At 37.7% G+C, this 16,607-nt stretch overlaps 1 protein-coding gene and 1 pseudogene across 1 annotated transcript; both read left to right on the top strand.

Moving 5' to 3' along the window:
* Window positions 1–8,085: 8,085 nt before the first annotated feature.
* LOC147367953 (olfactory receptor 5W2-like) lies at window positions 8,086–9,035 on the top strand (annotated as a pseudogene).
* Window positions 9,036–15,092: 6,057 nt separating this feature from the next.
* LOC147367952 (olfactory receptor 5W2-like) lies at window positions 15,093–16,037 on the top strand. Its single transcript, XM_086413414.1, has one exon. It carries the CDS (start codon window positions 15,111–15,113, stop codon window positions 16,035–16,037), a length of 927 nt encoding a protein of 308 aa, XP_086269540.1. The 5' UTR covers window positions 15,093–15,110.
* Window positions 16,038–16,607: the final 570 nt, after the last annotated feature.

Here is a 16,607-nt window from a genome sequence, read left to right as displayed (position 1 = left end):
TTGGGTCATTTATTTTTCTGGAGTTGAGCTGTAGGAGATGCTTGTATATTTTTGAGATTAGTTATTTGTCAGTTGCTTCATTTGCCATTATTTTCTCCCATTCTGAAGGCTGCCTTTTCACCTTGCTAATAGTTTCCTTTGTTGTGCAGAAGCTTTTAAGTTTAATTAGGTCACATTTGTTTATTTTTGCTTTTATTTCCAATATTCTGGGAGATGGGTCATAGAGGATCCTGCTGTGATGTAAGTCGGAGAGTGTTTTGCCTATGTTCTCCTCTGGGAGTTTTATAGTTTCTGGTCTTACGTTGAGATCTTTAATCCATTTTGAGTTTATTTTTGTGTATGGTGTTAGAAACTGCTCTAGTTTCATTCTTTTACAAGTGGTTGACCAGTTTTCTCAGCACTACTTGTTAAAGAGATTGTCTTTAATCCATTGTATATTCTTGCCTCCTTTGTCAAAGATAAGGTGTCCATAGGTGTGTGGATTTATCTCTGGGCTTTCTATTTTGTTCCATTGATCAATCTTTCTGTCTTTGTGCCAGTACCATACTGTCTTGATAACTGTGGCTTTGTAATAGAGCCTGAAGTCAGGTAGGTTGATTCCTCCAGTTCCATTCTTCTTTCTCAAGATAGCTTTAGCTATTCGAGGTTTTTTGTATTTCTATACAAATTGTGAAATGATTTTTTCTAGCTCTATGAAGAATACCGTTGGTAGCTTGATAGGGATTGCATTGAATCTATAAATTGCTTTGGGTAGTATACTCATTTTCACTATATTGATTCTTTGAATCCATGAACATGGTATATTTCTCCATCTATTAGTGTCCTCTTTGATTTCTTTCACCAGTGTTTTATAGTTTTCTATATATAGGTCTTTAGTTTCTTTAGGTAGATATATTCCTAAGTATTTTATTCTTTCCATTGCAATGGTGAATGGAATTGTTTCCTTAATTTCTCTTTCTGTTTTCTCATTATTAGTGTATAGGAATGCAAGGGATTTCTGTGTGTTGATTTTATATCCTGCAACTTTACTATAGTCATTGATTATTTCTAGTAATTTTCTGGCGGAATCTTTAGGGTTTTCTATGTAGAGGATCATGTCATCTGCAAATAGTGAGAGTTTTACTTCTTCTTTTCCAATTTGGATTCCTTTTATTTCTTTTTCTGCTCTGATTGCTGTGGCCAAAACTTCCAAAACTATGTTGAATAGTAATGGTGAAAGTGGGCACCCTTGTCTTGTTCCTGACTTTAGAGGAAATGCTTTCAATTTTTCACCATTGAGGATAATGTTTGCTGTGGGTTTGTCATATATAGCTTTTATTATGTTGAGGTATGTTCCTTCTATTCCTGCTTTCTGGAGAGTTCTTATCATAAATGGATGTTGAATTTTATCAAAGGCTTTCTCTGCATCTATTGAGATAATCATATGGTTTTTATTTTTCAATTGTTGATGTGGTGTATTACATTGATTGATTTGTGGATATTGAAGAATCCTTGCATCCCTGGGATAAAGCCCACTTGGTCATGGTGGTATGATCTTTTTAATGTGTTGTTGGATTCTGATTGCTAGAATTTTGTTAAGGATTTTTGCATCTATGTTCATCAGGGATATTGGCCTGTAGTTTTCTTTTTTTGTGGGGTCTTTGTCAGGTTTTGGTATTAGGGTGATGGTGGCCTCATAGAATGAGTTTGGAAGTTTACCTTCCTCTGCAATTTTCTGGAAGAGTTTGAGCAGGATAGGTGTTAGCTCTTCTCTAAACTTTTGGTAGAATTCAGCTTTGAAGCTGTCTGGACCTGGACTTTTGTTTGCTGGAAGATTTTTGATTACAGTTTCAATTTCCGTGCTTGTGATGGGTCTCTTAAGATTTTCTATTTCTTCCTGGTCGAGTTTTGGAAAGTTGTACTTTTCTAAGAATTTGTCCATTTCTTCCACGTTGTCCATTTTATTGGCATATAATTGTTGATAGTAGTCTCTTATGATCCTTTGTATTTCTGTGTTGTCTGTTGTGATCTCTCCATTTTCATTTCTAATTTTGTTGATTTGATTTTTCTCCCTTTGTTTCTTGATAAGTCTGGTTAATGGTTTGTCAATTTTATTTATCCTTTCAAAGAACCAGCTTTTGGCTTTGTTGATTTTTGCTATGATCTCTTTTATTTCTTTTGCATGTATTTCTGCCCTAATTTTTAAGATTTCTTTCCTTCTACTAACCCTGGGGTTCTTCATTTCTTCCTTTTCTAGTTGCTTTAGGTGTAGGGTTGGGTTATTTATTTGACTTTTTTCTTGTTTCTTGAGGTATGCCTGTATTGCTATGAAGTTTCCCCTTAGGACTACTTTTACAGTGTCCCATAGGTTTTGGGTTGTTGTGTTTTCATTTTCATTAGTTTCTATGCAAATTTTTATTTCTTTTTTGATTTCTTCTGTGATTTGTTGGTTATTCAGCAGCGTGTTGTTCAGCCTCCATATGTTGGAATTTTTAATAGTTTTTCTCCTGTAACTGAGATCTAATCTTACTGCATTGTGGTCAGAAAAGATGCTTGGAATGATTTCTATTTTTTTGAATTTACCAAGGCTAGATTTATGGCCCAGGATGTGATCTATCCTGGAGAAGGTTCCGTGTGCGCTTGAGAAAAAGGTGAAATTCATTGTTTTGGGATGAAATGTCCTATAGACATCAATTAGGTCTAACTGGTCTATTGTATCATTTAAAGTTTGTGTTTCCTTGTTAATTTTCTGTTTAGTTGATCTATCCATAGGTGTGAGTGGGGTATTAAAGTCTCCCACTATTATTGTGTTATTGTTAATTTCTCCTTTCATACTTGTTAGCATTTGCCTTACATATTGTAGTGCTCCCGTGTTGGGTGCACATATATTTATAATTGTTATGTCTTCTTCTTGGATTGATCCTTTGATCATTATGTAGTGACCATCTTTATCTCTTTTCACAGCCTTTGTTTTAAAGTCTATTTTATCTGATATAAGTATTGCTACTCCTGCTTTCTTTTGGTCCCTATTTGCATGGAAAATCTTTTTCCAGCCCTTCACTTTCAGTCTGTATGTGTCCCCTGTTTTGAGGTGGGTCTCTTGTAGACAACATATGTAGGGGTCTTGTTTTTGTATCCATTCAGCCAGTCTTTGTCTTTTGGTTAGGGCATTCAACCCATTTACGTTTAAGGTAATTACTGATAAGTATGATCCCATTGCCATTTACTTTATTGTTTTGGGCTTGAGTTTATACACCGTTTTTGTGTTTCCTGTCTAGAGAATATCCTTTAGTATTTGTTGGAGAGCTGGTTTGGTGGTGCTGAATTCTCTCAGCTTTTGGTTGTCTGTGAAGCTTTTGATTTCTCCTTCATATTTGAATGAGATCCTTGCTGGGTACAATAATCTGGGCTGTAGGTTATTTTCTTTCATCACTGTAAGTATGTCTTGCCATTCCCTCCTGGCTTGAAGAGTTTGTGTTGAAAGATCAGCTGTTATCCTTATGGGAATTCCCTTGTGTGTTATTTGTTGTTTTTCCCTTGCTGCTTTTAATATTTGTTCTTTGTGTTTGATCTTTGTTAATTTGATTAATATGTGTCTTGGGGTGTTTTGTCTTGGGTTTATCCTGTTTGGGACTCTCTGGCTTTCTTGGACTTGGGTGATTATTTCCTTCCCCATTTTAGGGAAGTTTTCAACTATTATCTCTTCAAGTATTTTCTCATGGTCTTTCTTTTTGTCTTCTTCTTCTGGGACCCCTATGATTCGAATGTTGTAGCATTTAATATTGTCCTGGAGGTCTCTGAGATTATCCTCATTTCTTTTAATTCGTTTTTCTTTTATCCTCTCTGATTCATTTATTTCTACCATTCTACCTTCTAATTCACTAATCCTATCTTCTGCCTCTGTTATTCTACTATTTGTTGCCTCCAGAGTGTTTTTAATTTCATTTATTGCATTATTCATTATATATTGACTCTTTTTTATTTCTTCTAGGTCCTTGTTAAACCTTTCTTGCATCTTCTCAATCTTTGTCTCCAGGCTATTTATCTGTGATTCCATTTTGATTTCAAGATTTTGGATTAATTTCACTATCATTATTCGGAATTCTTTATCAGGTAGATTCCCTATCTCTTCCTCTTTTGTTTGGTTTGGTGGGCATTTATCCTGTTCCTTTATCTGCTGGGTATTCCTCTGTCTCTTCATCTTGTTTAAATTGCTGAGTTTAGGGTGTCCTTTCTGTATTCTGGCAGTTTGTGTAGTTCTCTTTATTGTGGCATTTCTTCACTCTGTGTGGGTTTGTACAGGTGGCTTGTCAAGGTTTCTTGGTTAGGGAAGCTTGTGTCGGTGTTCTGGTGAGTGGAGCTGTATTTCTTCTCTCTCCTTCTGAAGACTTGGGTTGCTTTTCTGGGTGCCTGATGTCCTCTGCCAGCATTCAGAAGTTGTTTTGTGGAATTTACTCAGCGTTTAAATGTTCTTTTGATGAATTTGTGGGGGAGAAAGTGTTTTCCCCGTCCTACTCCTCTGCCATCTTAGTTCCTCCTCCCAAACACTTGTTTTCACAGAGCCAAACACATTTCATAGCCCCCATATAAAGGAAACATTTGAAAGTTTCAAAATTGCTTCAAACTAATAGTTGGATAACTTTCCAACTATTCAGTTCAGTTCAGTCACTCAGTTGTGTCTGACTCTTTGCAACCCCATGGACTGCAGCATGCCAGGCCTTCCTGTCCATCACCAACTCCCAGAGCTTGTTCAAACTCATGTCCATAGAGTTGATGATGCCATCCAAGCATCTCATCCTCTGTCATCTCCTTCTCCTGCCTTCAATCTTTACCAGCTATGGGGTCTTTTCCAATGAGTCATTTCTTCATATAAGGTGACCAAAGTATTGGAGCTTCAGCTTCAAAATCAGCCCTGCCAATGAATATTCCTTTATTATTGACTGGTTTGATCTTCTTACAGGCCAAAGGGTTCTCAAGAGTCTTCTCCAACATGACAGTTCAAAAGCATCAATTCTTTGGCACTCAGCTTTCTTTATGGTCCATCTTTCACATCCATACATGACTACTTGAAAAACTATAGCTTTGACTCAATGGACCTTTGTTGCTAAAGTAATGTCTCTGCTTTTTAATATGCTGTCTATGTTTGTCATACCTTTTCTTCCATGGAGCAAGTGTCTTTTAATTTCATGGCTGTAGTCACCATCTGCAGTGATTTTGGAGCCCAAGAAAATAAAGTCTGTCACTTCCAACCATTAGGAGCTGGGACTTAATGCTAGAACAGATTGTAATAGGTTGTCTTAAAAGATATAGTAAGAACCTCAGAGATTGTGTCTGTGTGTGTTTTCATGTGTAGAATATCTCATTAACAAGATTGCATTTACGAAATTACTGGATTAGAGAGGAAGCCAGATTCCTTTCGTTCCTTTGCTATCTCTTGTACCCAACTAGTCAATTGCACTTTGATCAAGTTACTTATTTTTTCTGTCTCAATTGTCTGACCTGTAAAATTAGGAGAGTATAGTACCTACATCAATGACTGTTGCATGTTTGACTAAATGCTGAGAATCATGCCTGAATCATTTTAAACACTTGATAGATCTTAAATACATATATTTCTTTAATCAATTAAAATACATAAAGTGCAACAAGATGTTGTGAGGCAGGGGTGCTAAGAAAGCGATAATACAAAATCAAATACCTTTCTTAAGTGATGTCCAATAACAAGTCAAGAACCTTCTATACCCAATCTAATCCAAATTAATTTGAAAACTTTTTCTAAGTAAGTGGCATCTTACAGACTAAAGGTTAATTGCAAGCAAAGTATTTGTTTTCCCCCCTATCTTTTATTTTTATGTGTGAAAATATTACTGAAAGTATGGAACATCCTTCTCTGGTATCTCAGAAACACAATGAGCTACTGAGCATATAACTTGTGTCTTCAATGGCTGGTCAACTGACGTGACATTGAGAAGCACCACAGAGAACACTCACTTGAAGCCTGGACATAAAAAGACAGGTATAACTGCAAAATATATTTCTATAACTTATGTTTTTGCTGTTTACTATTATTTTCATAATTATTATTTATTATATCATTAATTACCATTTATGTATCTGTTGGTGAGGTATCTGTTCAACCATGTCTCTATTTTTAATTGGGTTGTGTTTTTATTATTTATAAATATTTTTGTATAGTCTAGCTACAAATTGTTGCAAAAATGTTTTGCAAATATTTTCTTCATTTCATCTATAAATCTAACATCTATCTATATTACATAATAATACATAGCATTACATAATAACACAAAACATTTAAAAGATTTAATAAAATTATGTAACAGGAATAATTAATAATCAACAAAACATTTTCCCCCCTCTGCTTATATTCTATTCATACTGCTTCAGCTTTCATTTGCTATATAAACACTATTTCAAAATGGCACAGTTTAAATAACTGGGCTGTATTCTGTTATTCTTCATGTTGACCATGATCAGATGGTATCAATCAGATGGTATTGAACTGTACAGCATTCCATGGACAGAGGATCCTGGTGGGCTACAGTCCAGGGGGTCACTAAAGTTCCAAACATGACTTAGTGACTAAATAACAACAACAGCCAAGTATAAACATTAGTTTGAAGATTCTTGTTGCTTTATTTCAAAAGTATTTGAGGTTCCATCTTACAAATAACAACATGTGAAAAACTGAACTTCATGTGAACAATATGTCATATTCTTTAGGTCTAAAAAATATACATATCACTCACACTCCAATTTTCACATATTATCCAAGACACACACACATGCAAACACGTGATGGACATATAAATGCATGCAAACACAATGGAGATAAGTCTATATATTTCAGAAACAATTGAATGTGAAAGTCACTCAGTCGTGTCTGACTTTGTGACGCCATGAACTATACAGTTCATGGAATTCTCCAGGCTAGAATACTGGAGTGGGTAGCTATTTCCTTCTTCAAGAGCTTATTCCCAACCCAGGGATCAAACCCAGGTCTCCCTCATTGCAGGCAGATTCTTTACTAGCTGAGCTATAAAGGAAGCCCACAGCATTTATTATCACTCATCTCATTTCCATTTTACAAAGAAAAAGTCTTTTTTATATTTCACTGGAGTGGGTAGCTGTTCTTTTCTCTAGGGGATCTTCCCAACCCAGGGATCGAACCCAGATCTCCCACATTGCAGGTAGATTCTTTACCATCTGAGCCACCAGGGAAGCACAAGAATATTGGAGTGGGTAGTCTACCCATTCTCCGGGGATCTTCCTGCCGCAGGAATTGAACCAGGGTCTCCTGTATTGCAGGCTGATTTTTACCAGCTGAGCTACAGGGTAGCTCAATAGATTAAAAATATATGAGTTAAATAAGTTTGTAGACATGTTTTCTTTCAATGAGTAAAGAGATTCTTTCTTTGGCACCAGACAATTCCCACAGAAAGGTAATTAATATTATGACAAAACAAAAATACACAACTAGAGAACAGCTCATTAATACTTGCTTAATGTCTCACCAGATAGTGAACATAACATAAACCAAAACCAGAAGCATAATTATTTTATTATGATCAATCCATGATATGCTCATTATTTCTGGAACTGATACAGATACTCTTAAAACAGCCATGGTTTTGAGAAATATTAAAATTGTTACCTTGTTTTGCATCCACATGAATATTCACAGAAAATGCTTAGTCCTGACTCTTACAGCCAGGTATCTCTAACATTAGAGTCTCACCCACATTATTTTGTAGAGGAGAAGACAGGTAAGTTCATCAAATGTATTCTTTGAGGTAAAGAAAGGAAGGCTCAGAGACAAGCTTGTAGAAAGTAACATGTCTCACAAATTACATTTAGATTTGGTTCAGTTTCCCAATGCTCTATACCAGGTATTTGTTTTTATTGAGTAATAACAGTTATGCCTTTTTAAAGAGTGCATGCATAAATGTATAATTTTCTGAATATAAAGACAATTGCATATAGAATTGTATTCTATCTTATGATATATTGCAGATGTGCAGAAGTGTTACACATCCATGTGTTCTTTTCTTGATCATTTTCTAAAATCTTAGACAAGAACAAAGGAAAATGGATGGAGGGAACTGCTCCTCTATTACTGGATTCATTTTCTTGGGAATTATTGATAATGCCGAGGACAAAGTGACCATATTTAACATAGTTCTAATTATTTATCTCACTGGCCACTTGGCAAATCTTGGGATGATGTTCCTGATTAAGATGGATCTGCAGCTTCACACACCTGTGTACTTTTTCCTTGGTCACCTCTTCTTCTGTGTCCTCTGTTATGCACTGCAATTCACCCCAAGATGCTCTTGGACCTATTTGCCAAGAACAAATCAATACCCTCCTATGGCTATGCTCTGCAATTCTTGGTCTTCTGTATCTTTGCAGATTAGGAGTGTTTCCTGCTGGCCGTGATGGCCTATGACTGGTACAAGGCCGTCAGCAGCCCCTTGCTCTATGCAGTCAGCATGTCCAGTGGGGTGTGCTCTCCGCTTGTGGCTGGGGTTTTCCTAGTGGGAATGGCAGATTCTCTGATACACAAGACATTAGCATTCCATTTATGCTTCTGTGGGTCAAATGAGATTAATGATTTCTTCTGTGACTTACCTCCACTTTTACTCCTTTCCTGCTCTGATATACAGGACAATGAATTGGTGTTATTCACTATTTTGGGTTTTATTGAACTGAGTACTATTTCAGGAGTCCTTTTCTCTTATTTTATCATCCTTTCAGTCTTGAAGACCCACTCTACTGATGGGAAGTTCAAAGCTTTCTACACCTGCACCTCTCATTTAAATGTTGTGACAATTTTCTAGGGAACTGTACTTTTCTTGTATTTCAGGCCAAATACTTTCTACTCTCCAGATCAAGGCAAAATGACCTAATTGTTCTATACCCTTGTGATTCCCATGTTAAATCCTCTGTTATATAGCCTATAGAACAAAGATGTGAAACAGGCCCTGAAAAACTGGAAAATGAAAGGTGGTTTTAAAGGGTGTACTATAAATATATAGACACACATGTATATGTTTGTTGTTTTTGTAAAATTATATTCATGATCCAAGGGAAATGAAATTGTTTCAAATACTATAAAGGAGCAAATAAATATTTATAATAAAATGTAATCTTTAAAACACAGCATGCTTCATTGTGTATATACAATTAATATATAGCACTTCCTCTTTGCTGAGTACTTCCAGAATTTTGCAATTTTGTCAAATATTATGGTTAATTCTTTCATTCAAATATTATTTCAATTACACTAAAATTTATTGTATATTTACTGAGAGACCTTTGAACATTTAGGTCCTTTATATTCTATGACATACACTATATTTTCTACATTAATGACTATAGATCAGATCAGATCAGTCGCTCAGTCGTGTCTGACTCTGCAACCTCATGAATCGCAGCACGCCAGGCCTCCCTGTCCATCACCACTTCCGGAGTTCACTCAGACTCACGTCCATCGAGTCAGTGACGCCATCCAGCCATCTCATCCTCTGTCGTCCCCTTCTCCTCCTGCCTCCAATCCCTCCCAGCATCAGAGTTTTTTCCAATAAGTCAACTCTTCTCATTAGCTGGCCAAAATACTGGAGTTTCAGCTTTAGCATCATTCCTTCCAAAGAAATCCCAGGGCTGATCTCCTTCAGAATGGACTGGTTGGATCTCCTTGCAGTCCAAGGGACTCTCAAGAGTCTTCTCCAACACCACAGTTCAAAAGCATCAATTCTTCGGTGCTCAGCCTTCTTCACAGTCCAACTCTCACATCCATACATGACCACTGGAAAAACCATAGCCTTGACTAGATGAACCTTTGTTGGCAAAGCAATGTCTCTGCTTTTGAATATGCTATCTAGGTTGGTCATAACTTTCCTTCCAAGGAGCAAGCGTCTTTTAATTTCATGGCTGAAGTCACCATCTGTAGTGATTTTGGAGCCCAGAAAAATAAATCTGACACTGTTTCCACTGTTCACCCATCTATTTCCCATGAAGTGATGGGACTGGATGCCATGATCTTCATGTTCTGAATGTTGAGCTTTAAGCCAACTTTTTCACTCTCCACTTTCACTTTCATCAAGAGGCTTTTTAGATCCTCTTCACTTTCTGCCATAAGGGTGGTATCATCTGCATATCTGAGGTTATTGATATTTCTCCTGGCAATCTTGATTCCAGCTTGTGTTTCTTCCAGTCCAGCATTTCTCATGATGTACTCTGCATGTAAGTTAAATAAGCAGGGTAACAATATACAGCCTTGACGTACTCCTTTCCCTATTTGGAACCAGTCTGTTGTTCCGTGTCCAGTTCTAACTGTTGCTTCCTGACCTGCACATGAATTTCTTAAGAGGCAGATCAGGTGGTCTGGTGTTCCCATCTCTTGAAGAATTTTCCACAGTTTATTGTGACCCACACAGTCAAAGGCTTTGGCATAGTCAATAAAGCAGAAATAGATATTTTTCTGGAACTCTCTTGCTTTTTCCATGATCCAGTAGATGCTGGCAATTTGATCTCTGGTTCCTCTGCCTTTTCTAAAACCAGCTTGAACATCAGGAAGTTCACGGTTCACATATTGCTGAAGCCTGGCTTGGAGAATTTTGAGCATTACTTTACTAGCATGTGAGATGAGTGCAATTGTGCGGTAGTTGGAGCATTCTTTGGCATTGCCTTTCTTTGGGACTGGAATGAAAACTGACCTTTTCCAGTCCTGTGGCCACTGCTGAGTTTTCCAAATTTGCTGGCATATTGAGTGCAACACTTTCACAGCGTCATCTTTCAGGATTTGAAATAGCTCAACTGGAATTCCATCACCTCCACTAGCTTTGCTCATAGTGATGCTTCCTAAGGCCCACTTGACTTCACATTCCAGGATGTCTGGCTCTAGGTCAGTGATCACACCATCGTGATTATCTGGGTCGTGAAGATCTTTTTTTGTACAGTTCTTCTGTGTATTCTTGCCATCTCTTCTTAATATCTTCTGCTTCTGTTAGGTCCATACCATTTCTGTCCTTTATCTAGCTCATCTTTGCATGAAATGTTCCTTTGGTATCTCTGATTTTCTTGAATAGATCCCTAGTCTTTCCCATTCTGTTGTTTTCCTCTATTTCTTTGCATTGATCGCTGAAGAAGGCTTTCTTATCTCTTCTTGCTATTCTTTGGAACTCTGCATTCAGATGCTTACATCTTTCCTTTTCTCCTTTGCTTTTCGCTTCTCTTCTTTTCACAGCTATTTGTAAGTCCTCCCCAGACAGCCATTTTGCATTTTTGCATTTCTTTTCTATGGGGATGGTCTTGATCCCTGTCTCCTGTACAATGTCACGAACCTCATTCCATAGTTCATCAGGCACTCTATCTATCAGATCTAGGCCCTTAAATCTATTTCTCACTTCCACTGTATAATCATAAGGGATTTTATTTAGGTCATACCTGAATGGTCTAGTGGTTTTCCCTACTTTCTTCAATTTCAGTCTGAATTTGGCAATAAGGAGTTCATGGTCTGAGCCCCAGTCAGCTCCTGGTCTTGTTTTTGCTGACTGTATAGAGCTTCTCCATCTTTGGCTGCAAAGAATATAATCAATCTGATTTCGGTGTTGACCATCTGGTGATGTCCATGTATAGAGTCTTCTCTTGTGTTGTTGGAAGAGGGTGTTTGTTATGACCAGTGCATTTTCTTGGCAAAACTCTATTAGTCTTTGCCCTGCTTCATTCTGTATTCCAAGGCCAAATTTGCCTGTTACTCCAGGTGTTTCTTGGCTTCCTACTTTTGCATTCCAGTCCCCTATAATGAAAAGGACATCTTTTTTGAGTGTTAGTTCTAAAAGGTCTTGTAGGTCTTCATAGAACTGTAATAGCAAGCATTAATTAACTATACAGTCAAGTAATTCCTACGAAGCCTCAAAATCACTCTGAAGTAAAAACTGAGAACTATAAATGCAGCGGAGGCAGGACTGTCAAAAGAGAAAAGGCAGTCTCTTCAATAAGTGTGCTGGGAAAATTGTACCACTCATGTAAATGCATGAAATTAGAATATTTTCTAACACTGTCAGATCAGATCAGATCAGATCAGTTGCTCAGTCGTGTCTGACTCTTTGCGACCCCATGAATCGCAGCACACCAGGCATCCCTGTCCATCACCAACTCCCAGAGTTCACTCAGACTCACATCCATCGAGTCAGTGATGCCATCCAGCCATCTCATCCTCTGTCATCCCCTTCTCCTCCTGCCCCCAATCCCTCCCAGCATCAGAGTCTTTTCCAATGAGTCAACTCTTCGCATCAGGTGGCCAAAGTACTGGAGTTTCAGCTTTAGCATCATTCCTTCCAAAGAAATCCCAGGGATGATCTCCTTCAGAATGGACTGGTTGGATCTCCTTGCAGTCCAAGGGACTCTCAAGAGTCTTCTCCAACACCACAGTTCAAAAGCATCAATTCTTCGGCGCTCAGCCTTCTTCACAGTCCAACTCTCATATCCATACATGACCACAGGAAAAACCATAGCCTTGACTAGACGAACCTTTGTTGGCAAAGCAATGTCTCTGCTTTTAAATATGCTATCTAGGTTGGTCATAACCTTCTTCTAACACTGTACACAAAAATAAATGCAAAATGGATTAAAGACATAAATATAAGATGAGGTATTACAAAACTCTTAGAGGAAAACATAGGTGTAACAGTCTTTGACATTCATTGCAGCAATATATATGTGTGTGTGTGTATATATATATATATATATATATATATAGTATGTATATATATGTATATATATGTATATATATATATATATATATATATATATATATATATATATAGTATCCGCCTCCTAAGGCAACAGAAATAAAAACAAAAATAAACCAATGGACCTAATTAAACTAAAACAACAACAAAAAAAGTTCTGCACAGCAAAGGATACCATAAAAACAATGAAAGGACAACCCATAGAATGGGAGACAATATTTGTAAATGATGTTAGCAACTAGGGATTAATTCCAAAATTTACAAAGAGCTAATGCAGCTCAGTATACAAAGCAAACAACCCAAACAAAAACATGCACAGAAGATCTGAATAGACATTTCTCCAAACAAAATATACAGGCAACCAAGAGGTACATGAAAAGATTCTCAACACATGAATCATTAAAGAAAAGCAAATTAAAACCGTAAAGAGATATTATCTCACACTGGTTAAAATGACCATCATCAAAAAGCCTACAAACAATAAATGCTGGAGAGGGTGCCAGCTCATTTCAGTTCATTTGCTCAGTGGTGTCCAACTCTTTGTGACCCCATGGACTGCAGCACACCAGGTCTCCCTGTCCATCACCAACTCCTGGAGTCCACCCAAATCCATGTCCATTGATTCAGTGATGCCATCCAACCATCTCATCCTCTGTTGTCCCCTTCTCCTTCTGCTTTCAATCTTTCCCAGCATCAGGGTCATTTCAAATGAGTCAGCTCTTAGCATCATGTGGCCAAAGGATTGGAATTTCAGCTTCAACATCAGTCCTTCCAATGAATATTCAGGACTGATTTCCTTTAGGATGGACGGATTGGATCTCCTGGCAGTCCAAGGGACTCTCAAGAGTCTTCTCCAACACCACAGTTCAAAAGCATCAATTCTTCGGTGCCCAGCGAAGAATTTTCTTTCTAGTCCAACACTCACATCCATACATGACCACTGGAAAAACCATAGCCTTGACTAGACGGACCTTATTTGGCAAAGTAATGTCTCTGCTTTTCAACATGCTATCTAGGTTGGTCATAATTTTCCTTCCAAGGAGCAAGCGCCTTTTAATTTCATGGCTGCAGTCACCACCTGCAGAGATTTTGGAGACCCCCAAAATAAAGTCTGACACTGTTTCCACTGTTTCCCCATCTATTTGCCATGAAGTGATGGGACTGGATGCCATGATCTTTGTTTCCTGAATGTTGAGCTTTAAGCCAACTTTTTCACTCTCCTCTTTCACTTTCAAGAGGCTCTTTAGTTCTTTTTCACTTTCTGCCATAAGGGTGGTGTCATCTGCATATCTGAGGTTATTGTCATTTTCCCCGGCAATCTTGATTCCAGCTTGTGCTTCATCCAGCCCAGCGTTTCTCATGATGTACTCTGCATATAACTTAAATAAGCAGGGTGACAATATACAGCCTTGACGTACTCCTTTTCCTATTTGGAACCAGTCTGTTGTTCCATGTCCAGTTCTAATTGTTGCTTTTTGTCCTGCATACAGATTTCTCAAGAGGCAGGTCATGAGAGTGTGTGGAGAATAGAAAAACCTCCTACGCTGTTGTGGGAATGTAAATTTGTACGGCCACAACAGTAAATTTGTACGGCCAGAACAGTACGAAGGTCCCTTAAAAATTTAAAAATTGAGCTAGTGCATGATCCAACCATCCCAATGCAGGGCATATATTCTGAGAAAACTGTAGTTTGAAAGGATATGTGTACCCCAGTGTTCACTGCAGTGCTGTTTACAATAGCCAAGATATAGAGGTAACCTAAATGTCTGTTAACAGATGACTGGATAAAGAAGATTCAGTACATATTTATAATGGAGGATTTGTTGTTGTTCAGTCACTTAGTCATGTCCAACCCTTGCAACCCCATGGACTGCAGCATGCCTGGTCTCTCCTTTCTTTATCTCCCAGAGCTTGCTCAAACTCATGTTCATTGGGATGCCATCCAACCATCTCATCCTCAGTCATCCCCTTCTTATCCTGCATTCAACCTTTCCCAGAAGCAGGGTGTTTTCTAAAGAGTCAGTTCTTTGCATCAGGTGGCCAAATTATTGGCGTTTCCACTTCAGCATCAGTCCTTCCAATGAATATTCAGGACTGATTTTCTTTAGGATGGACTGCTTTGCTCTTATTGCAGTCCAAGGGACTTCATACTCGAAGTTTACCCCAATAGATAGCTTTGCCTCTTTAAAGAGTGGGCACATGACTGGATGCTTTTCTGAATACAAAAATACAGTTATAGAAAGAAATGTGTTCTGCTTTATGATATTTTGAAGATGTGCAGAAGTGTTACCTACCCATGTATCTTTGTTATTTATTTTAAAAATATTTTTCTAAGAGTATAGACAAGAGCAAAGACGGATGGACAGAGACAATTGCTCCTCCTTGACTGAATTCATTTTCTTGGGAATTAGTGAGAACACTGAGAACAAAGTGACCCTATTTACCATGGTTCTCCTTGTTTATCTCATCAATCTTCTGGCAAACCTTGGAATGATAACCCTGATTAGGATGGATCTCCAGCTGCACACACCCATGTACTTTTTCCTCAGCCACCTCTCCTTCTGTGACCTCTGCTATTCCACAGCCACCAGCCCTAAGATGCTGGTGGACCTGTTTGCCAAGAACAAGTCAATCTCTTTTCATGGTTGTGCTCTGCAATTCTTGGTCTTCTGTATCTTTGCCAATTCTGAGTATCTCCTGCTGGCAGTGATGCCCTGTGACCAGTACAAGGCCATCAGCAGCCCCTTGCTCTTTGCAGTCAGCATGTCCAACAGGGTGTGCTCCCTGCTCGTGGCTGGGGTTTACCTGGTGGCAATGGCAGATGCTCTGATACACACAACATTAGCATTCCGCTTATGTTTCTGTGGGTCAAATGAGATTAACCATTTCTTCTATGATTTGCCTCCACTTTTCCTCCTTTCTTGCTCTGATATACAGGTCAATGAGTTGGCATTATTCCTTGTTTATGGCTTCATTGAACTGAGTACCATTTCAGGAGTTCTTGTCTTTTATTTTCATATCATCCTTTCAGTCTTGAAGATCCACTCTGTAGAGGGGAGGTTCAAAGCTTTCTCTACCTGCACCTCTCACCTAACTGCAGTGACAATTTTCCAGGGAACGATTTTCTTTATGTATTTCAGACTGAGTTCATCCTACTCTCTAGATCAAGACAAAATGACTTTGTTGTTTTTTACTCTAGTGATTCCAATGTTAAACCCTCTGATTTACAGTCTAAGAAACAAGGATGTGAAACAAGCCCTAGAAAAAATAAAACTTAAAAGATGATGCTAAATATTTATATTTCACACGCAGAAAAACACACACGTTGTGGTTTTTGTGTTTGTAAAATTATGTGGCACTATACAAGACAAAAGAAGTTCTCTTACTAAATACATAAATTAATAATAAGCATTGGTTATAAAGCCCAAATTTTAGAAACGTTACAACTTCCAAATACAGCATACTCATATGTATCAAGAATTTATATATGGCATGTTCTCTTTGTTGAAAACTTTCCTGAGTGTTTTAATTTTGTCACATTGTATTGATTCATTCTTTCATTTATGAAATTCTTTCATTTCCTGTTTCAATTGCTAGATAATTCTCATGTGTTTATTGACAGATATTTGAGCTTTTTATAAAATATTCTATGGTACGTACTGTATTTTCTGTACTAATGAATATAAGCTAGTGTTAACCATAAGCATTTGCTAACAAGCTAAACATTCATAAGATTCCCCAAATCCTCATGTAATTTAAAAAATAAGGGTTATAGACCAAAATCTAAAAACAAAACTAGTATATCTTTGGATAGATACACTCAGCCTCAGATCTAAAAATCATTCAAGTTAAGAA

Source organism: Bos grunniens, chromosome 7 (genome assembly GCF_055505025.1).
Source record: "Bos grunniens cultivar Pamir isolate PY7600 chromosome 7, Bosgru_T2T1.0, whole genome shotgun sequence".
NCBI classification, from domain to species: domain Eukaryota; kingdom Metazoa; phylum Chordata; class Mammalia; order Artiodactyla; family Bovidae; genus Bos; species Bos grunniens.
This window is presented reverse-complemented; position numbering and strand designations above follow the sequence as displayed.

Coding starts and splice junctions, on each gene's coding strand:
- LOC147367952 (XM_086413414.1), top strand. CDS start 15,111: ATGGACAGAGACAATTGCTCCTCCTTGACTGAATTCATTTTCTTGGGA.